Source organism: Gracilinanus agilis, chromosome 3 (genome assembly GCF_016433145.1).
Source record: "Gracilinanus agilis isolate LMUSP501 chromosome 3, AgileGrace, whole genome shotgun sequence".
Taxonomy (NCBI): domain Eukaryota; kingdom Metazoa; phylum Chordata; class Mammalia; order Didelphimorphia; family Didelphidae; genus Gracilinanus; species Gracilinanus agilis.
In genome coordinates this window covers 641,343,707-641,360,241 of record NC_058132.1, presented here as the reverse complement: position 1 = coordinate 641,360,241, position 16,535 = coordinate 641,343,707, and the positions used below count along the sequence as shown (strand labels likewise).

Genomic DNA, 16,535 nt, shown 5'->3' with positions numbered 1-16,535 from the left:
TAGGACCTCCTGTCTCTAGGCCTGACTCTCACTCCACTGAGCTACCCAGCTGCCCCCCCACTTTTTTTTTTTAATACATTTTTCCCGCATCACCAGAAGTTTGCCCAGTGTCTTTCCCTCCACCGCATAGTCTCTCCACATAACTGGGCATTTTTTCACATCACCCAGTCCTCTGCCCAGCAGCCCAATGGGAGCACGTCCTCCCTCCCCATCTGGGATAAGGTGGGGGGCCACAGGGCACAGCACTCAGTCTTTGGGGAGAGTGGGGTATGGGGGGGGCAGAACACTCAATCTCGAAAACATTTGCCACCATTGGTGCAGGGGCAGAGAGTATTTCTGAAATGTGAGTTCCAGAGCTAAAGGCATCGTATGGAATGAAGAGCCCTTTGCCAACAATGCCCTAGTGTGTCTGTCTTTCTAAAAGCCCTCCAACAAGAACTGTGGGAGTAGAAACGCAGAAGAAAAGCATATGATTTGCTTGTTTATATGGGCATATGACTTGGCATTTTAGTTTTAAAAGATTATTCTATTATTAAAATGACTAACATGGAACTAGATACTGAATGATAATACATGCACAATCCAGGGGAATTGCTTCTTAGCTCTGGGAGTGGGGAGGGAGGAGGGGAAGGAGACAGCATGAATCATGGAACCGTGGAAAACGATTTTTAAATTAAAATAAATAAATTAGAATTAAAAAACCCACCAACACTGAGGATTCACACTTTTTGTCATCTTTGCAAATATATAGGCTAGAAGGTAAAAGCTCAGGGTTTTGATGTGTGTTTCTCTTATTATTAATCACTTGGGGGATCTCCTCATATGGTTGTTAATAATTTACAGTTCTTTTGGGAGCAGTTTATTTACATCTTTTGAAGATGTATCTGTTGAGTAATGGCTTTTGCATGTACCTATTAGGTTTTGTTTGTTTGTTTTTTAAACCCTCACCTTCCGTCTTGGAGTCAATACTGTGTATGGGCTCCTAGGCAGAAGATGGTAAGGATGGGCAATGGGGGTCAAGTGACTTGCCCAGGGTCACACAGCCTATTAGGATTTAAATATCTTGACTATCAAACTCTTATTTGATAAATTTGAAACAAAGATTTTTTTCTCATCCAATCGCTTCCCTTTCTATATAGGGCACATCCAGTGCACTATTTCTAAAGCTACTCCTCTGCTCATTTGAGCTTGCTTCTTGACAGCAGTTATAGTATCCATCACTTTCAGCTTCAGGTTTAGATGATGCCTCCCACTGAAGTGGTGTTAGACTCTTTTAGGAAAAGGCAATGGCATCTGTTCTTAAATTGGCCAAAGTCTCTCCAACTTGTCTCCTGTGTCGAAAAGCTTCATCTTCTCCATCTGCCAACAACAGATCCAGTTCAGAGAACTGTCTCCAATATCTCTTCTTCCTCTCTGTAGCAGCACTTGGCAATAAAGAGCCAGCTAGATCCCTCTTGGGTTTTTTTTTTCTTCATGAGTGGCAACTGAGGGCAAAGACTATTCTCTGCACTCCTCTTCTCAGCAACTCATCTATAAATAACTGCACAGTAATACGTATTAGCCTCTATTGCCTCAGATCACTCAGCACCTGTTTTTCTCAAAACAAGAAATAGGCTGCTGCCCCAGACAAGTTAACTGTCAAAGTCCAAGTTCTTTACACCCAGAACTTGAGTTGGCGAGCTCAGAGCCATTCCCGCCTGTCATGGCACAAACAAGATCATCCTATGATTAGAAGACAAGTTGCTCAAAGAGCATTTCTCACAGCTGAGCAGCTAAGGAATTCAGGGAAGAGCCAAAGGTGGCAATGGCCACTCCAGCTATATTTATACAATCCAGAAACCCAGGGGCCTGTGGCATGAATGGGGAAAGGCTGGCACGTGAGATTAGAATCAGGGAGAGGAGAAGAGTCTGGAATTTAATGATCTTTTCAGAGTATACAATCCTGGGAGACTGAGGAAGCACTGTTACACTTCACTCGAGAACGCTGGTGAGACTCAGAAAGAGGGAGACAGTTATTTGTATTTGAGAAACAGGATCCCATCTCTCTTTTTTTTTAAACCTTTAGATTCTGTGTATTGGCTCCTAGGTGGAAGAGTGGTAAGGGTGGGCCATGGAGGTCAAGTGACCTGCCCAGGGTCACCCAGCTGGGAAGTGTCTGAGGCCAGATTTGAACCCAGGACCTCCTGTCTCTAGGCCTGACTCTCACTCCACTGAGCTACCCAGCTGTCCCCAGGATCCCATCTCTTGAAAAGCATTACCTACAGGTATCCAAGGAAGAGACAGAGACCTCCGGTATCAGAAAACCCAAGGACAGATAAATGGATCCTCTCTTGTTTCTAAGAAGACATCTTCGTAGGTTGAGTTAGACTGTGATCACCTCATATGGCATGAAACAGTAAAGGAAATGGGAAAGTATTACTGGTAGATGGAGAGATAGATGGATAGATAGATGATAGACAGATGAATGGATGCATGGATATAGATAGAGATGGATGGATAGATGGATATGGATATAGATAGGTAGAAAGATAGAAAGACAGATAGATGGATAGATGGATGGATGGATAGACAGACAGATACATGATAGATAGACAGATGGATGGATGGATAGATATAGAGATGGATGGATAGATGGATATGGATATAGATAGGTAGAAAGATAGACAGACAGACAAATGGATAGATGGATGGATGGATGGATAGATGGATAGGTAGACAGACAGACAGACAGACAGACAAATAGATAGATGAATGGATAGATGGATGGATAGTTAGACAGACAGACAGACAGATAGATACATTGATAGATACATAGATACAAAGAGCACTTATTAAGCAATTCAGTGGGACACTGAGCATAGGAGAAAAGGAAAACAAGGCAGTCCTTTCTCTCAGGGAGCTGATAGCTTGAAAGAGGAAGCCAAAACATAAAGGAGAGTTGGGAAGGGGAAGGTGGGTGAGGAAGTGGAGCAGACCAGAGTGCAAGTTAAGCTGGGCATGAAGGGGACCCTCAAGAAATGGCGGCAGTAGACGGATACTCACCTGTCAGGCAAGGGTCCCAGGGCCAGAAATAGGTAAAATACTTTTTTTCTACAAGCCCAACCCACAGTGGAGCAGGAATCTCTCTGCAACATGCACTTCACATGGTCAATATTCTTTTTCAAACCCTTCTCTTCTATCTATTGACTCTAAGGCAGAAGAACATTAAGGCTAGGCAACTGGGATCAAGTGACTTGCCTACTCACAGCTAGGAAATAGAAGCCAGGTCCCTTCCACTCTGGCCTGGTGCTCTACCCCTTGTGCTACTTAGCTGCCCCCCATTCCACTCTCACACAGCTCTGATCGTTAGGAAGTTTTCCTTTCCATTAAGCCTAAGGTGGTCTCTTGGTAACTTCCTGAGCTGAGAGATGGCCATGGAGGGCCTTTTTCATTCTGTGATGCCAAGTTTCTGATATGCAGATTCTTCTTTCAGGGAGATTAAACTCCAACTAGGGAAAAGAAATAGTCACTGACCTCCCTCCAGGAATCCAGGGAGAATGAAATCACTGCAGAAGAGATGTGGGCAAAGGGCAAGGAGAAATGGGCAGATGAGCTATCTCTGTCCCTGGGAGTTGGAGGGAGGACAGAAAAGTCGTCAAGGAAGATGGTACTTGAAGGAAGTTCTCACCTCCACATGGACGTGGTAGAGCACGGCAAGATGCACTCCAGGCACGAGGGGTGATGTGGTCAGAGGCATTGAGACAGGAACAGTACAGTGTGCAAATTAGGGAAAGAGGACCTGAAGGAAAGCATCTGAGGTTCAGTTTCCAAAGAAAGAAACCACTGAAGGCAGAGATTTCTCATCCAGTGAAAACTACTGGGAACACTAGACAGCAGCTTGGCAGAAACTGGGTTTAGACTGACATCTTCTACCATACACCACAATACGCTCCAAAGGAACCTACAATCCAAGAAGAAAAAAGCATTCATGGCTGGAAGGAGCTTTCTCCCACAATCAAGCCAATAGAGATAATCATAAATGACAAGACGGAGAGTTCTGGTGACAGAAAATCAATAGGTTTCTGGATAAAGAAGATCAGTGCCCCGAGGAAAATAAGATGAGTTATAGAGTGGGGAACCAGATAGAGAGGGGTCAGATATCCAAGGCATAGAGGGAAATGTGAGCTCAAGAGCCACCCCCAAGGAGCAAGGGGTCAAAGGCCATGAACAGGTCATCTTCAAAGGGAGAAATGAAAATGGGAGAAGGCTCCATATCACAAATAAAAAGGAAAATGCAGAGTGGAACGAGCAGAACCAGGAGAACATTGTACACAGAAAGGGAAGTGTTGTGGAAGGATCAAATATAATCGATTCTGCTGCTAGCAGCAAGGCAATGATCAAAAACAATCCCGTGGGGCTTACGAGAAAGAATGCCATCCACAGCTAGAGAAAGAACTGTGGGAGCAGAAACGCAGAAGGAAAACACAGGATTTCTCTCTCAGGAAAGTGGGTTTAGGATGTGGGGTCGTGGTTTTTCAAAGATTACAAATATGAATAATACAGAAATAGGTTTTGAGTAATAAGACATGTATAAACCAGTGGAATTGCTTGCCAGCTCTGGGAGGGAGGAGGGAGAGAACATGAATCATGGAACCCTGGGAAAATACTCTAAAAAAAAGTACTTAAAAATTTAAAAAGTAAAATGAAGATTTAAAGACTCTCTATCTACTGAAAGATGACAACTGATGATGAGAAGATAGGATCATTTATATACTGTTGGTGGAGCTGTGTTGCTCAGCAGGTAGCCAGGGGACTGCTAGAGGCTTGGCCATGTTTATTTTTCCATCTTGTTCAGGTCCTTCCCTTCTACCTGCCTCTGATGTCCCAGGGTGCTCTGGCTTCTCTCTGGGAGAAGGAAGACAGAGGAAGTTCCTGGAGGCTCCGGACTCCAGCAGGGGTTTGGGCCCTCTGTGAATGTTTGATGGGGCATTTATGTCCATGTTGGGTCTCTAGTCTTTGTGTCCTGCCAAGTCCCAGTCTTGGCACACAGTAGGTCCTGAATACAATTTTTTTTAGTGTCTGGGTCTCCCGATTTGGATCAGGCTCTATGTGCAGCAGCCCTTTATGGGTCTGAGTCTTCTGCTGCTCTGGCTCCAGCCTGAGCCAGTTTGCTGCCCCTCGGGCAGCTGGGTGGCCCTCTGCTCCCTGGGTTCATCCGATTGATGCCAGGCTTAGCACGGACACCTAACTCATTTTAGCCCAATCTGTCTCCTACTGCTCAGAACTCCAGAGCTCAAGCAATCCACCAGCCTCCGCCTCCCAGGGAGCAGAGATTATAGGCAAATCCCAGTAGGGATGGCTGCTTAATCAATGACTTAAAAGATTAAACTGAATTAACCTCCTCCCCCATGCCAGCCAGTAGCCCAAATGCCACTCTCCAGACGTTGCCCCCATGGAGCTAGATCACCCCGGGTGGGCCCATCTGAGCCCATTAGTGTGATTTCCCTAGGATACCTGCTTAGATATTGCTTTGGGGACTCCAGGCTTGAGGGTCCTTAACAGGACCCAGAATCCATCCTTACAGAGTCAGAGATAGAAGGGCCTTTTTTTCACCAAGGGGCTCTCCCTCCCTACTCACTCATTTTACAGACCAGGGTCTAGAGAAGGAAAAGGACTTGTCCAAGGTGACAGTTGCTAAGTGCCACATCTGGGACTCAGATAGGTCAACCCCCAACTCCTGTGGTCTTCCTGCCCTCAGCAGAGCTCTCCTCCTCGTCTTCCTTGGGTTCTGTCCCCTTGGATGTGGATCACCATCCTGTGGCTCCTGCTAGGTCCTAAGGAAGGGGACTCTTGGGCACAGTACGGACTTTGGGGAAAAGGCAGCTCTTACACCTGGTTCTTCCTCCAGGGCGCTGAGCAGTAGGGAAAAAACAAGGGAGAGGCCGTGCTAATCCTATTGCCTCTCACTGTGGGCCCCAGTGGGTGCTGGAGTTGGAAAAGTGCTTGGGGCTTGGTTCGTGAAGGCCTGTGAGCTGGGCTCCTTCTTGGGCAGGCCAAGGCACAATGGCCATCCTTTTCTGCTTTTCTCAGAAGCATCAGATTATATCTCAGGAAAGGGTTATTGTGCTCCGGGGACTCTATCTTATCAGTTGGGGCTGGGCACACAAAGGAAAATGGCCTTTCACTGATTGGTTTGACCTGGGTGGAGGCACACCCAGGATTTCAGTCCTTACTCCCGGCTGGCCTTCCCAGGCTATTGTCTGAGTTCCCAAATATCCAGCCAAGCCTGGTCCGGAGGTTAGGGAGCATGAGAATGTGGGAAAGGCTGCCTCTTAGGCCCCACTGCTCCAAGGAGCTGGGCAGCCTAGCTGGGGACGGAGGGCAGAGGACAACCTAGCCAGGGACAGTTAGCCTGGGGAGCCGAGGCACTGGGGGAGGCAGCCTGGCCCTAAGCCCAGGCCTTCCAGGCGCAGGCAGCCAGCCAGCTTTTCCTCACACTCTGAGAAGCTGCCAGAGTGTCCAGTTACCTTACCCAGAGGACAGCCTGGAGAGGGAGGGCTCCAGCCTGTCAGCCACAGCCCTGCTGGGAAAGAGGATTAGGGGGAATGAATGGCCCACAAAGCCCTTTGTTCCGGCATGGACAAGGGAATGTGACTCTCTCCCTGAGCCCAGGTCCTGGTCCCAGGGGTGGTGGGTGGTGGGTGGTGGGTGGGGGAGTCCCTGCTATCATCCCCAGAATGCTTCTCCCTTGAGTTCATGCAGTCATCTGTCTGGTATGTTGGTAAGGGAGGGAGTGTCCGGTCAGTACAGAAAGGATCAGCATGGATGAGGTCACCCTCTGGCCCCCTGGCCCCTTCCCCCATTGTCCTTCCAGGCACTCCCAGGTGCCTTGGCTCCATCCGCCATGGGTGACTCAGCCATTTGGCCTCCTAATGCTTCCTTTGGGAAATCTTTCTCATGGCCTATGTGAGGGGTGGAGGGAGCACCAGCCCAGGAGTCCCTGGAGAAAGGCTCAGAAGGGAGTCCCAGCTGCTCTGGCCTCAGTTTCCTCATCTTCCCAATGAGAAGCTGGATCAGGCGATCCCAAAGGGCCCTCCTATCATCACAGTGCCGTGCCCTCTCTCTAGTGTGGCATTATGGGCACTGGCAGGCCGAGCAGCCTTTTGGAAGGCTTCTTGGCTGTCCTCACACAGCTCATGCCCCGTCCCTTCAGGCTTCCCTAGAAGCTCGCTCACCCTCCTTCTGGCCCGGCCAGTGAGCGAAACGCAGCCAAGTCTTACTTTGGCTCCCGCGCCCCTGGCCACCCTTTTCCGGGCTCCTGGCTCCCGACGGGAGGGATCGGTTGTCTCTAGAGTGGGGAACGCATCCCCCTCTCCTGTCTTGCAGCCTGTCTCAACTTTGGGCCGCAGCTGGACGGGTAAGCCCTGGGGAGGCTTCCCTGGGTTAGCTCAGGCCAAAGGCTGAAACTCCAGCGTCTGTGCCCAGGCCTTGCTCCCCTACTTGCGGGTGTTCTCCCGGAGCCCCGGGCCAGCAGGGTCGCTAGGGCACACTCGGCTCCAGGGGATCTGGACGGGTCGGGGAACCCAGCTGGAAGGCCTACTTTTCCCTAGGTCTGCCCTCTCCCATTTCAGGTGGAGTCGCAGTGTTTGGGGGCCCCCTTGTTCCTGCAGCCCAGCTCCCTTCGGGACAGAAGCCTAGGGGTGCCCCCCGGTAAGGAATGGGGTATGTTGGAGGAGGATCCAGCAGTCAGAGAGGGAAGAGAACCAGGAGGGAGCTGGGGGAGGCCCCCAGGCCAAAGAGAAGAGCAGAGAAGAGGGTGACCCACCAGGCCCACAGCTGCCCAGAGGCCAGGGAGACGCCATCGGAAGCTGGAGTCACACTGGAAGGGGTTAGAGGAGAGCAGGAGGAGGCATCCACTGGAGTCACCTTCTAGAGGAATTTAGGTACAAAGGGCATAAGCAGCAGGGAAGGAAGGCTCAGGATCACGGAAACCCACCCGGGCATGTTGGTGGGCGGTAGGGCAGGAGCCCAAACCAGGGACGAAACTAAGGAAGAACCATGGCTAACGTTCCTAGAGCGTTTGGCATTCATCTCCTTTGATACTTAAAATGAACCAGGTGCTGTTATTAGCCCTATTTAACAGATCAAGAAACTGAGGCTGAGAGACAACAAGCGTCAAAGCGCTCAGGGTCACATAGAGAATTAGTATCGAAGTAGAGATTCGAACCCAAGTCTCGGTGTCTCCAAGGCCAGCTGCCTATCCACTGGACCCAGAGAGGTGGAAGAGAAGGGCCGAGGTTATGCAAGGAACAGTCAGCTGCTGGGGTCCAGGCCTCCTGGGGTGCCCTGACGGTGTCCTCTGCAGGGCAGGTGGGTGGCAGGAAGGGCTCAACCCTGGCCCAGTGAGCTGGAGTCCCAGGACCCGTCTACACAGCTGCCATCCCTGGTGTGTGTGTAAAGGGCTTTACGATGTGCCAAGACCTCGGCTCGTGGGGCGTTCACGACAGCCCTGAGAGGTAGGTCCTGCGGTTATCGTCCCCATTTCACAGATGAGGGAGCCGAGGGCCAGCACTCATCTAGCGGGAGGCTCTCGGCCCTGCATGTCCTGTGCTGCCCGGCACGTGGTAGGGGCTGATAAATGGCAGGTGCCTCGGGGAGGTCAGCTCCTGGAGGCTGGACCTGCCCTGTGGGGAAGTGTCCCCACAGGGACTCCGGCCTCAGGCTTGGGTAAAGGTAGCTCTAGGCTCTGGGGAGCGACACCCCATTTCATGGCCATCTCTCCAGTCAGGGGGGGGGCACCGAGTCCAACAGTCCCATTTTACAGAGAAGGAAACAGAGGCCCGGGAACGTTATGTTATACTTGACCAGGGTGGGACAGTCTCATAGAGGGACACCATGTAAATGGCCAAGAGGAGACATAGAGCTGGAGCCTAGAGTCAGGCACACTGAAAGGGGAAATGCGCTCTCAACCTATTAAGGTGCTCGGATTTGAACCCCAGGCCGGAGTGCCTGCACAGCCTGGAAAGCTCTCCCTGGAGAGCTTCATCTAGGCGGCCCCAGCAATTCAGAGGAAGGAGTTGGAGGGGGGGCTGGCTCCTTCCTTGCCCTGTGGGTGGTCGCCAAAGGCTTTTTATTGCACCCCCACCCGATCCCTCGGGAGGCTTTCTGGGGCCCCCCACGTGGGGGAGGGGATCTGTGCTTCTTTCTAGATTCTAGACCCTGTCTTGGTACCAGGGTGACCTGGAGCCTGCGGATGAAGATGAAGCGCTCCAGCACAACAGGATTTATTCACGGCAGGCACAGAGGCATTTGGGCTCTCCCTAAAATGGCCCCAACCGAAAGGATCCCTCACGGCATTTGGGGGGGACCACGCAGGACGCCTGGGTTGGACCTTGCTGAGATCCGCTGGCTCGGACAGATTCTGTTGTTTTCTGGGGCTGCTGGAGCCCAGCAAAGGGAAGTCTCCTGCTGAGCTCCGCAGCCAGGAGGCGCCTTTCTTCATCCAGTCCACCAACTATGCAAGAGTCTTGGGTGCAAATGCAGCCGCCGAGCCCCTGGTGGTCTCCCTCGGAGCGTTTTTAGGAATGAAGCTGCTTTCCCGCTGAGCTCAAAGTCCGCCGACACTTTCCAGAACATTTTAGAGTGAGTTAGAAGACGAGTACAAGGACCACTGCCTGGACAAGGACATTCTCCCTGCCAGGCCAGGCCAGGCCAGGCCAGGCCGGCATCTTTGCCAAGAGCAGCCCGAGGAGGCCAGGAGGCGCCAGTGTGAGGATGCCTTCGGAGGCCAGCTCTGTCCCACCTCCCAAGCCGGCCGCCAGAGAGGAGGGAAGGAGATGGACAGTGGAAGGCTGCTGAGGAGCCAGGAAGGGGGGAGAGCACCGGATCTGGCCAGGAAGGGATCGCCGGGGACCAGGACAGCAGGACAAAGCGAGGCAGCTTCTGCCCTCCCCGCTTGGAGGCTGCTGGAATGGGGAGGTCCAGGAAGGCTGAGCTGGGGGGAGAGAACGTGCCAAGCCCCTCCGTGCAGCCCCTCCTCGATGACACGCTCTTTCCCCCTCAAACGTGGAGGTGGGACAGGAAGTGAGGGGGACCCTCAGCCCGAAGGGTAAGCCCAGAAGCCTGCGCTGCGTCTGGGCAGGAAGAGGGGGGCTGCGGAGGCGGCCGGACGCAGGAGCAGAGCCCGCCTTAGCGTGGCAGGACTTGGGCAGGATCTCTCGTCCACGCTTCAGTCGTGTCCCTCAGAAAGTCACCAAGAGCTGCTTTGGTGGCACGGATCGTTCGGGGCCTCGGTTTACCCCGGGGCACCCCTGGAAGTCTCCAAGAGGAAGGCTGCCCTTGTGCTTACTCAAAGGGGCCTTTAAAGGGGCTCAGGGTGGCACCGTGTGCAGAAAGGGACGCAAAGGCAGGCAGGGCCTCCTTCCCTGCTCGGACACCGGCACCAGCCTGGAGGCTGGACCACGGAGGAAGGCCGGCGGCCACTCCCAGAGCGACAGCCGTGAAAAGCGGCCTCTGACCATCTGCTCCGCCGCGAGGACCCAGCACTGGAGGCCGGCAAGCTCCCTCCTCCTGCTTTGGTTTCCCCGCGCCGGCGGCTGGACGGACGAAGGGAACTGAGCAGACGGGGGTCTGGGGAGAGCCGGGCAGGACCAGGCTGTCGGGCTTTTTTCTCACCCTCCCCTCGGAGGCAGAAGTGGGGTGAAGGGACTGGCCCAGGGTTACTGCCCAGGGAGTGTCCGAGGCACGCTGGAACCCAGGACCTCCCCACAACGAATGAAGACAGGAAAGGGTGAGCCAGAGCCTGAGAGGGGGCCGGAGCTGCCCAGGACCACAGGCCGGGCCAGAGGCTGGGTCGGAGGCCGTCCTGGGCTCCGCAGGGCCAGCGTTCTCCATTGGGGAGCTTCGGGCCGGCCTCTCAGGCCTCTGGGCAGCGAGAAGGCCAACGACGTCACTGAGGCCCGGCCGGGGGGGCTCTGCTCCGGCCCAGAGGGGCGTCTTCTGGGTCCCACTGCGAACAGAAGATGGGCTCATGGGGCGCGTCCTCCCCCGCGACACTGGAACCCAGGCCTCGGCCCTCCTCTGGCCCAGGAGGGAGAGACTAAGAGAGAACTCGGGGAGGGTCTTTCACACTCCGGAGCCGGTGCTGCAGGCTCCTCTCCTCTCCTCTGGAACAAGGATCTGGGAGGATCTGGGAAGACCTGGGTTCAAATCTGACCATATGTCTGTGCCGTCTGACCCTGCTCTCTGGTGGAGCCTCCTGCGGCCGCCTCCTAAGGACCTTCCCTAGGGGCAGGGTGGGAGGGGGACCGGGAGCCCCCCGCCTGCCCCAACATCTCCTGGGAGCCCCCCGCCCTCCCCCCAGCTTCCAGGAGGGAAACAGCCGTACCTGCTCGGCGTTCAGGGCCTCCCAGTACTTCTGCTGAAAGAGAAAAGAGACGGATGGGAGTCGGACCCTGACTGGGCAGCGAACCCCCCTCCCCGGTCTGGGCCAGCCGCCACCCCAAGGAGACATCTGAGAAAGGGGCCCAGCAAAGGCCTCTGCCGAGGGGCCTCCATCCTATAGAGGCCAGGCTGTGTGGAGGCCCAGGCGGGAGCCCTGCCAGGGAAGGGACAGCCAGAGGACGGAGGAACCACTGGGCTCCGGCCGCCTCCACGCTGTGCCAAGGCTGCCCACTAGTGGCCAAAGGCTGCCCTGCCCGGCCTCCAGGGCTGCCCAGGCTGGGCCATCCTCTGGACAGGGGCGCGTGGAAGGCCACCCGGCTGGTCGGTGGCGAGGTCCGGCCCTCTAGGACATCAGCCCCCTGCGAGGGGGGGGGGGGGTCGAGGCCGCCTCCCTCCTTTTGGGGCCTCCATGGAGGTCCGCAGCCCCAGATCTCAGGCTGGTCAGCAGGCCTGCTCTGGGTCCGGCCCCAGCTCAGCCGGCCTTGGGGCGACTCGCCTGGTGACTGGTCGCTCCAGGAGGAAGGGGATCCGGGGGCCTGGCCTTCTCTGGCAGGACTGGAACTCGGGCTCCCGGCTCAGCACGCCCCACGGCAGGGTGACGAGACGGCAGGCCCAACCTCCCAGGAGAACCTCCCCCCTCGCACCAGGACTGGCTGGACCCCTTGAATCTAAGGCCAAGGATGGGAGGCGGCGCCTTCCCTGCCCACCTCTGGGGGACCCCCAGGAGGCCGGAGAAGCCCGGGAGAGCCCAGGATGGTCCCCCAAAGCCGAGCGGCTTCTCTGGCCACCCCAGGCTCTACAGACTGACCAGGCCGGCCCCTCCCGGCCCCCCAGCCATGGCTCGGACATGCGCCTACCTCCAGCTCCGAGTCAATGGAAGAGACCTCGGAGGAGCTGCTCGGGGACAGCTCGGCATGGATGACCCGGATGGGGGGGTAGGCCGGGGGCTCCAGCAGGGACGGGGGGTCTCCAGCGCTGGGCTGGCCGGCCACCAGGCCTCGCGTGCTGCTGCAGCCTACCTGGGGGAAGTGTGCAGAGGGAAGCCGGTGAGACAGCTGGGAGGCACGAGAGCCCTACGGTCGGGGCTGGCTGCAGGGATCAGAGGATGGGCCAGGATTGGAACCCAGAGCCCCTGCGCCTCCCTGGGGCCAGGGCAGCCGAGGGCAGCAGGAAGGAGCTGTGCCAAGCCCCTGCGCTGCCTGGGAAACCTGAGCCAGTACTGCGGGGAGGGAGGAAGGAAGCACTGGCTGGGCCACAGATCCTGCCCCGGGCCCGCGTCCGACCCCGTCCTCTGCCAATCCTGCGGCAGACACAGAGAGCTGGGCCCTGGCCGCAAAGCCCGCTCGCCTGCTTCCTCGGTTTCCCTTCCCGCTCTGCCTCGGCCGCCTCGATCCGCCGGCATGCCAGGCCTTCAAGCTCTTCGGGCCTGCCTCAGTCTCCCCCTCTGTACACGGAGGGCTGAGCCCAGCCGGCCTGTGAGGACCCTCCTGGCCCCTCAGACGTCTGCCTCCAGGACACGTCCGCCCGTCGGGCTCAGGGTCGGGGCCCCCTCTGGGCCTGGTGAGGCCGGCCGGGCTGGGCACGATCATCCCCTTGCTGTGAAGGGGGTCCTACGGGCATGCCGGGACCGGCAGACCCGCGGCAGGGCGGGAGGCCTCAGAGATCCCCCCTCACCCCCCCCCCCCCCCCCCCCCCCCCCCCCCCCCCGGCTCAGCCCATCTTCCAGAGGAGGAAACAGAGGCTGCCCCAGGACGAAGCGCCCACCGCGGGCCAGCCGACGGCCGAGCCGGGAAGGAAATAAACATTTATTACAAAACACCTCCTGGGTGCCCCCCGCGAAGCACTTTACATGTCCAGTTCTCAGGACAACTCTGGGAAGGAGGGGCTCATCTTACCTTCATCTTACAGCTGGGGAAACTGAGGTAAATGGGCTCTGTGACATGACCAGGGTCACACGGCTAGTTCGTGTGTGAGGCAGGATTTGAACTCAGGTCTGACTCCAGGCCTAGCAAACTGTCTCCTGAGCCACCAGGTGGCCACCGACAGGGAACCCCCCTGCCCCCCTCCCGCGCGGGTGCCAGGATCCAGGCCTCGCAGAGGGAAGGCCAGGATTCCTTCCCCAAGAAGGACTTCATGTTCCTGGGCCCCTGCTCGGCCCCATCCTGCCCTCAGGTGCACCTCCCCCAAAGAGCGGGGGCAGCGAGGGGGTACAATGGAGAGAGCACCAGGCCGGCCATGGGGAGGACCCGGGTTCAAATCCAGCCTCAGAGACTTTCCAGCTGTGTGATCCTGGGCAAGTCACTTCACCTCATTTGCCTACCCTGAGCCTTCTGTCTTAGAGCTGTGCAGAGGAAGTAAAAGAGAGATGGAGGGAGGGAGGGAGACAGAGACAGACAGAGAGACAGAGAGACAGAGACAGAGAGAGAGGGAGGGAGGGAGCAGAGAGGCCTCAAGGTCGCCCCTTTAGCTGACTTTGCCCAAAGCCCAGCACCTTGGACAGCCCCAGGGGAGCCCCTCCGGATCCCTCCTGCTTCTGTGCTGAGGGTGGCTCACCGGGCAGTGGCCGAATGTGCTCCAAGCTCCTTGCCTGGGGCTGACCACGGTCTGGGGGGTCACTGCCAGCCGTGCCGCCCTGGCTCCGGGCCCCCCAGGGGCCCCACCGGCCCCCCACTGTCCAGGAGGCTCCGGCCACAGGCAGGTTGGGCATCCCCCACCTCAGGAGCCTCCCACCTAGCGTGGACTCAGCCCTCTTCTCCCTGTCACGGTCCCGGGCGCTCCTTCTCCGTCCTCTCCTGTGGACCCCTCGGAATGGCCGTCCTGGTGCCGGGGGGCCCTGGGTCCCCTCAAGGCCTCTCCTTGTCCTTCCTTCCCGGCTCTGCCTCCCCCCCCCCCAGTGCCGCCCTCTTCTTCTTCTTCTTCTAAAACTGCGCCTCAGAATCAGTTCTGTCAGGTCCGGGCAGAAGAGGGCTCGGGGCTACACCGGGGTTAGGTGACTTGCCCAAGGTCACACAGCCCGGACGGCCCGGCTCTCCATCCCCGGAGCCCCCGTTCTTGAGCCCTCCCTGGCCCTGCGGCCCCTCGGCCCGCTCTTACCTCCTGGACGTGCTCGATGGTCAGCTCCATGTAGCGGCCGATGGCCGCCATCTTCCGCAGGTACTTGGTGTGAGGGAGCATATGCAGCGGGACCCAGGAGGAGTTCTTGGAAGGGAGAAGGAGGGGAGCGAGAGGGGGTCACGTGCCAGCCCTGCCCGGCTCCTGGGCCCTCCTCAGGCCTTTCCTCCAGCCGCATCGCCCAGCCCCCCCCCCAACCTCAGTCTGTCCCGCCTCCCACAGCCCCCCCCACGATGCCTGTCCCGAAGGTCAGCCGCGCCTGGTCCAGCAGAGCCCTTCCCAGGCCATCTCCCAGGCGCCTCCCCGGGGGGCTCCTCCAGCACAGCCTCGTCTTTGTCCCGCTCTGTCCGCCTCCTAGCCTAGCCGCCTGCCTCCACTCTCTCCCAGCTCCGGGAAGGCGGTCCCTCTCCCACTCAATAAACTCCGCTGGCTCCCCGTCACCTCTCACACCCAATCTGGCCTGGAAAGCCCTCCCGCTTCACCGGCGGCCGGTGGTGCAGGGGACAGAGTGCTGGGCCTGGGGTCTGGGAGACCCGAGCTCAAATCCAGCCTGAGCTACTTGCTGCGTGACCCTGGGTGAGTCACTTTGCCTCCGTTTCCTCAACTGTAAAATGGGGATGACAACAGCATCTCCCTCATGAGAGGCTCCAATGAGATAGCAGCCGGAAGTGCCGGGCACACAGCAGGCGCCACATCGAAGCCACGGCATCCTCTCTTCCCCTGCCACCCGCAGGCCCCCTCCTCCATTTCAGGCCCCTCACACTCTCCCCCCCCATGATGAAGCCTCTCTGCTTCTGGCTCGCACTGCTCAGTTCGTCTCCGGACCCCGGAAAGCTCAGGCCCCTCACGGGCAGCTTCCTTTGGGCCTCGGCCCAGATCTCGCCCTGCCGGGAGCCCGAGCCTGGCCCTCCTCTGCCAGAGCATCTTCCTGTGCCCGGCCTGTCTCCCTCCCGGCCGTGCCCACTCCTCGAGGGCAGGGATGACGTTTAGGCCTCTCTCTGCGTCCCCAGGGCTGACTCGGCACAGTGCCTGGCACAGACTGAGGGCAAAGGCCCGCCGGACCTGCCAGGGCCCCGGGCTCACTTGGGAGCCACGAGCTCCTCCCGGATCCGGATGGGCTTCAGGGAAGATGGCGGCAGCCTGTCCAAGAGCCGTACCGTGTCAGAGTGCCTAGTTTCCTCCTCTGTCGTTGATGCCGAGTGCCCACCGCTCAGGAGGGATGTGCCCCCCGAGAGCGCCGAGGTCTATAAAGTGCTCAGGGCACCTGGGAGCCATGAGGGGCACTAGCTCTGCTCTCTGTTCTCTCCCCAGCAGCCCTGAGGACAGCCGCAGAGTTCCAAGATGAGGCTCCGAGAGGCCCCCAGCCCGGCCCCCGGCTCCCCCGCGCCCTACGTGAAGGCAGAGACCTTTTCCTCCTCTTCCTCCTCCTCTTCCTGTCTATCGTGGTCGTGGGTGCGGGTCAGGAGGGCCTGTGTGTCAGGGGGCTCCGTGGCTTCAAGGGAAAATCCCAGCACTCGCCTCATTTTGCTTCGCATCACACACGACAGGAAAATCAGCTGAGATTTCACAAGTTAAGGCGGCCAAAGCGACTCCTACAGAACTCGGAGGCAAAGAATCTGGACGGCCCCATCGGTCAGGTCTCGGACTTCAGGCCTTCCTTCTAGGAGGCTCGCCAAAGCTCCGACGCGAGATTGAGGGCCAGCATGGACCAAGAGGGTGAATCCTAGTGACTGACGGCAAATGTTAAGAGTGGGGGGGAGGGGGGAGAGACAGAGACAAGAAGGGAGGGACAGACAGCCGGAGAGGAGACAGAAGAGAGAGAAGGGAGAGAAGGGAGAAGTGGCGGGGAAGAGACACAAATAGAAGGCAGAGGGGGAGGTGGGGGGAGAGACAGAAAGGGAGAAGGAGAAAGAGAGAGGGAGGGAGGGACAGAGGGAGGGGAGGAGAGAGGGCGGGAGGCAGGGAAGGGGTGCCCGGGAGGGAGCCAGAGCTGGCAGGGGAGA

At 57.3% G+C, this 16,535-nt stretch overlaps 2 protein-coding genes across 2 annotated transcripts in view; both read right to left on the bottom strand.

Moving 5' to 3' along the window:
• Window positions 1–9,247: 9,247 nt before the first annotated feature.
• TMEM44 (transmembrane protein 44) lies at window positions 9,248–16,082 on the bottom strand. The gene is made up of 5 exons (XM_044667647.1): window positions 15,939–16,082; window positions 14,515–14,619; window positions 12,279–12,440; window positions 11,366–11,395; window positions 9,248–10,987 (listed from the first exon to the last, which is right to left on the bottom strand). Exons 1-5 carry the CDS (start codon window positions 16,065–16,067, stop codon window positions 10,928–10,930), a joined length of 486 nt encoding a protein of 161 aa, XP_044523582.1. The 5' UTR covers window positions 16,068–16,082; the 3' UTR covers window positions 9,248–10,927.
• Window positions 16,083–16,124: 42 nt separating this feature from the next.
• The window catches only part of LSG1 (large 60S subunit nuclear export GTPase 1), a 21,399-nt gene continuing 20,988 nt past the window's right edge, over window positions 16,125–16,535 (bottom strand). Inside the window, exon 12 of the mRNA XM_044669500.1 lies at window positions 16,125–16,255. Within this exon, the coding sequence (XP_044525435.1) occupies window positions 16,125–16,255 (131 nt within the window). The remainder of the gene's footprint in view (window positions 16,256–16,535) is intronic.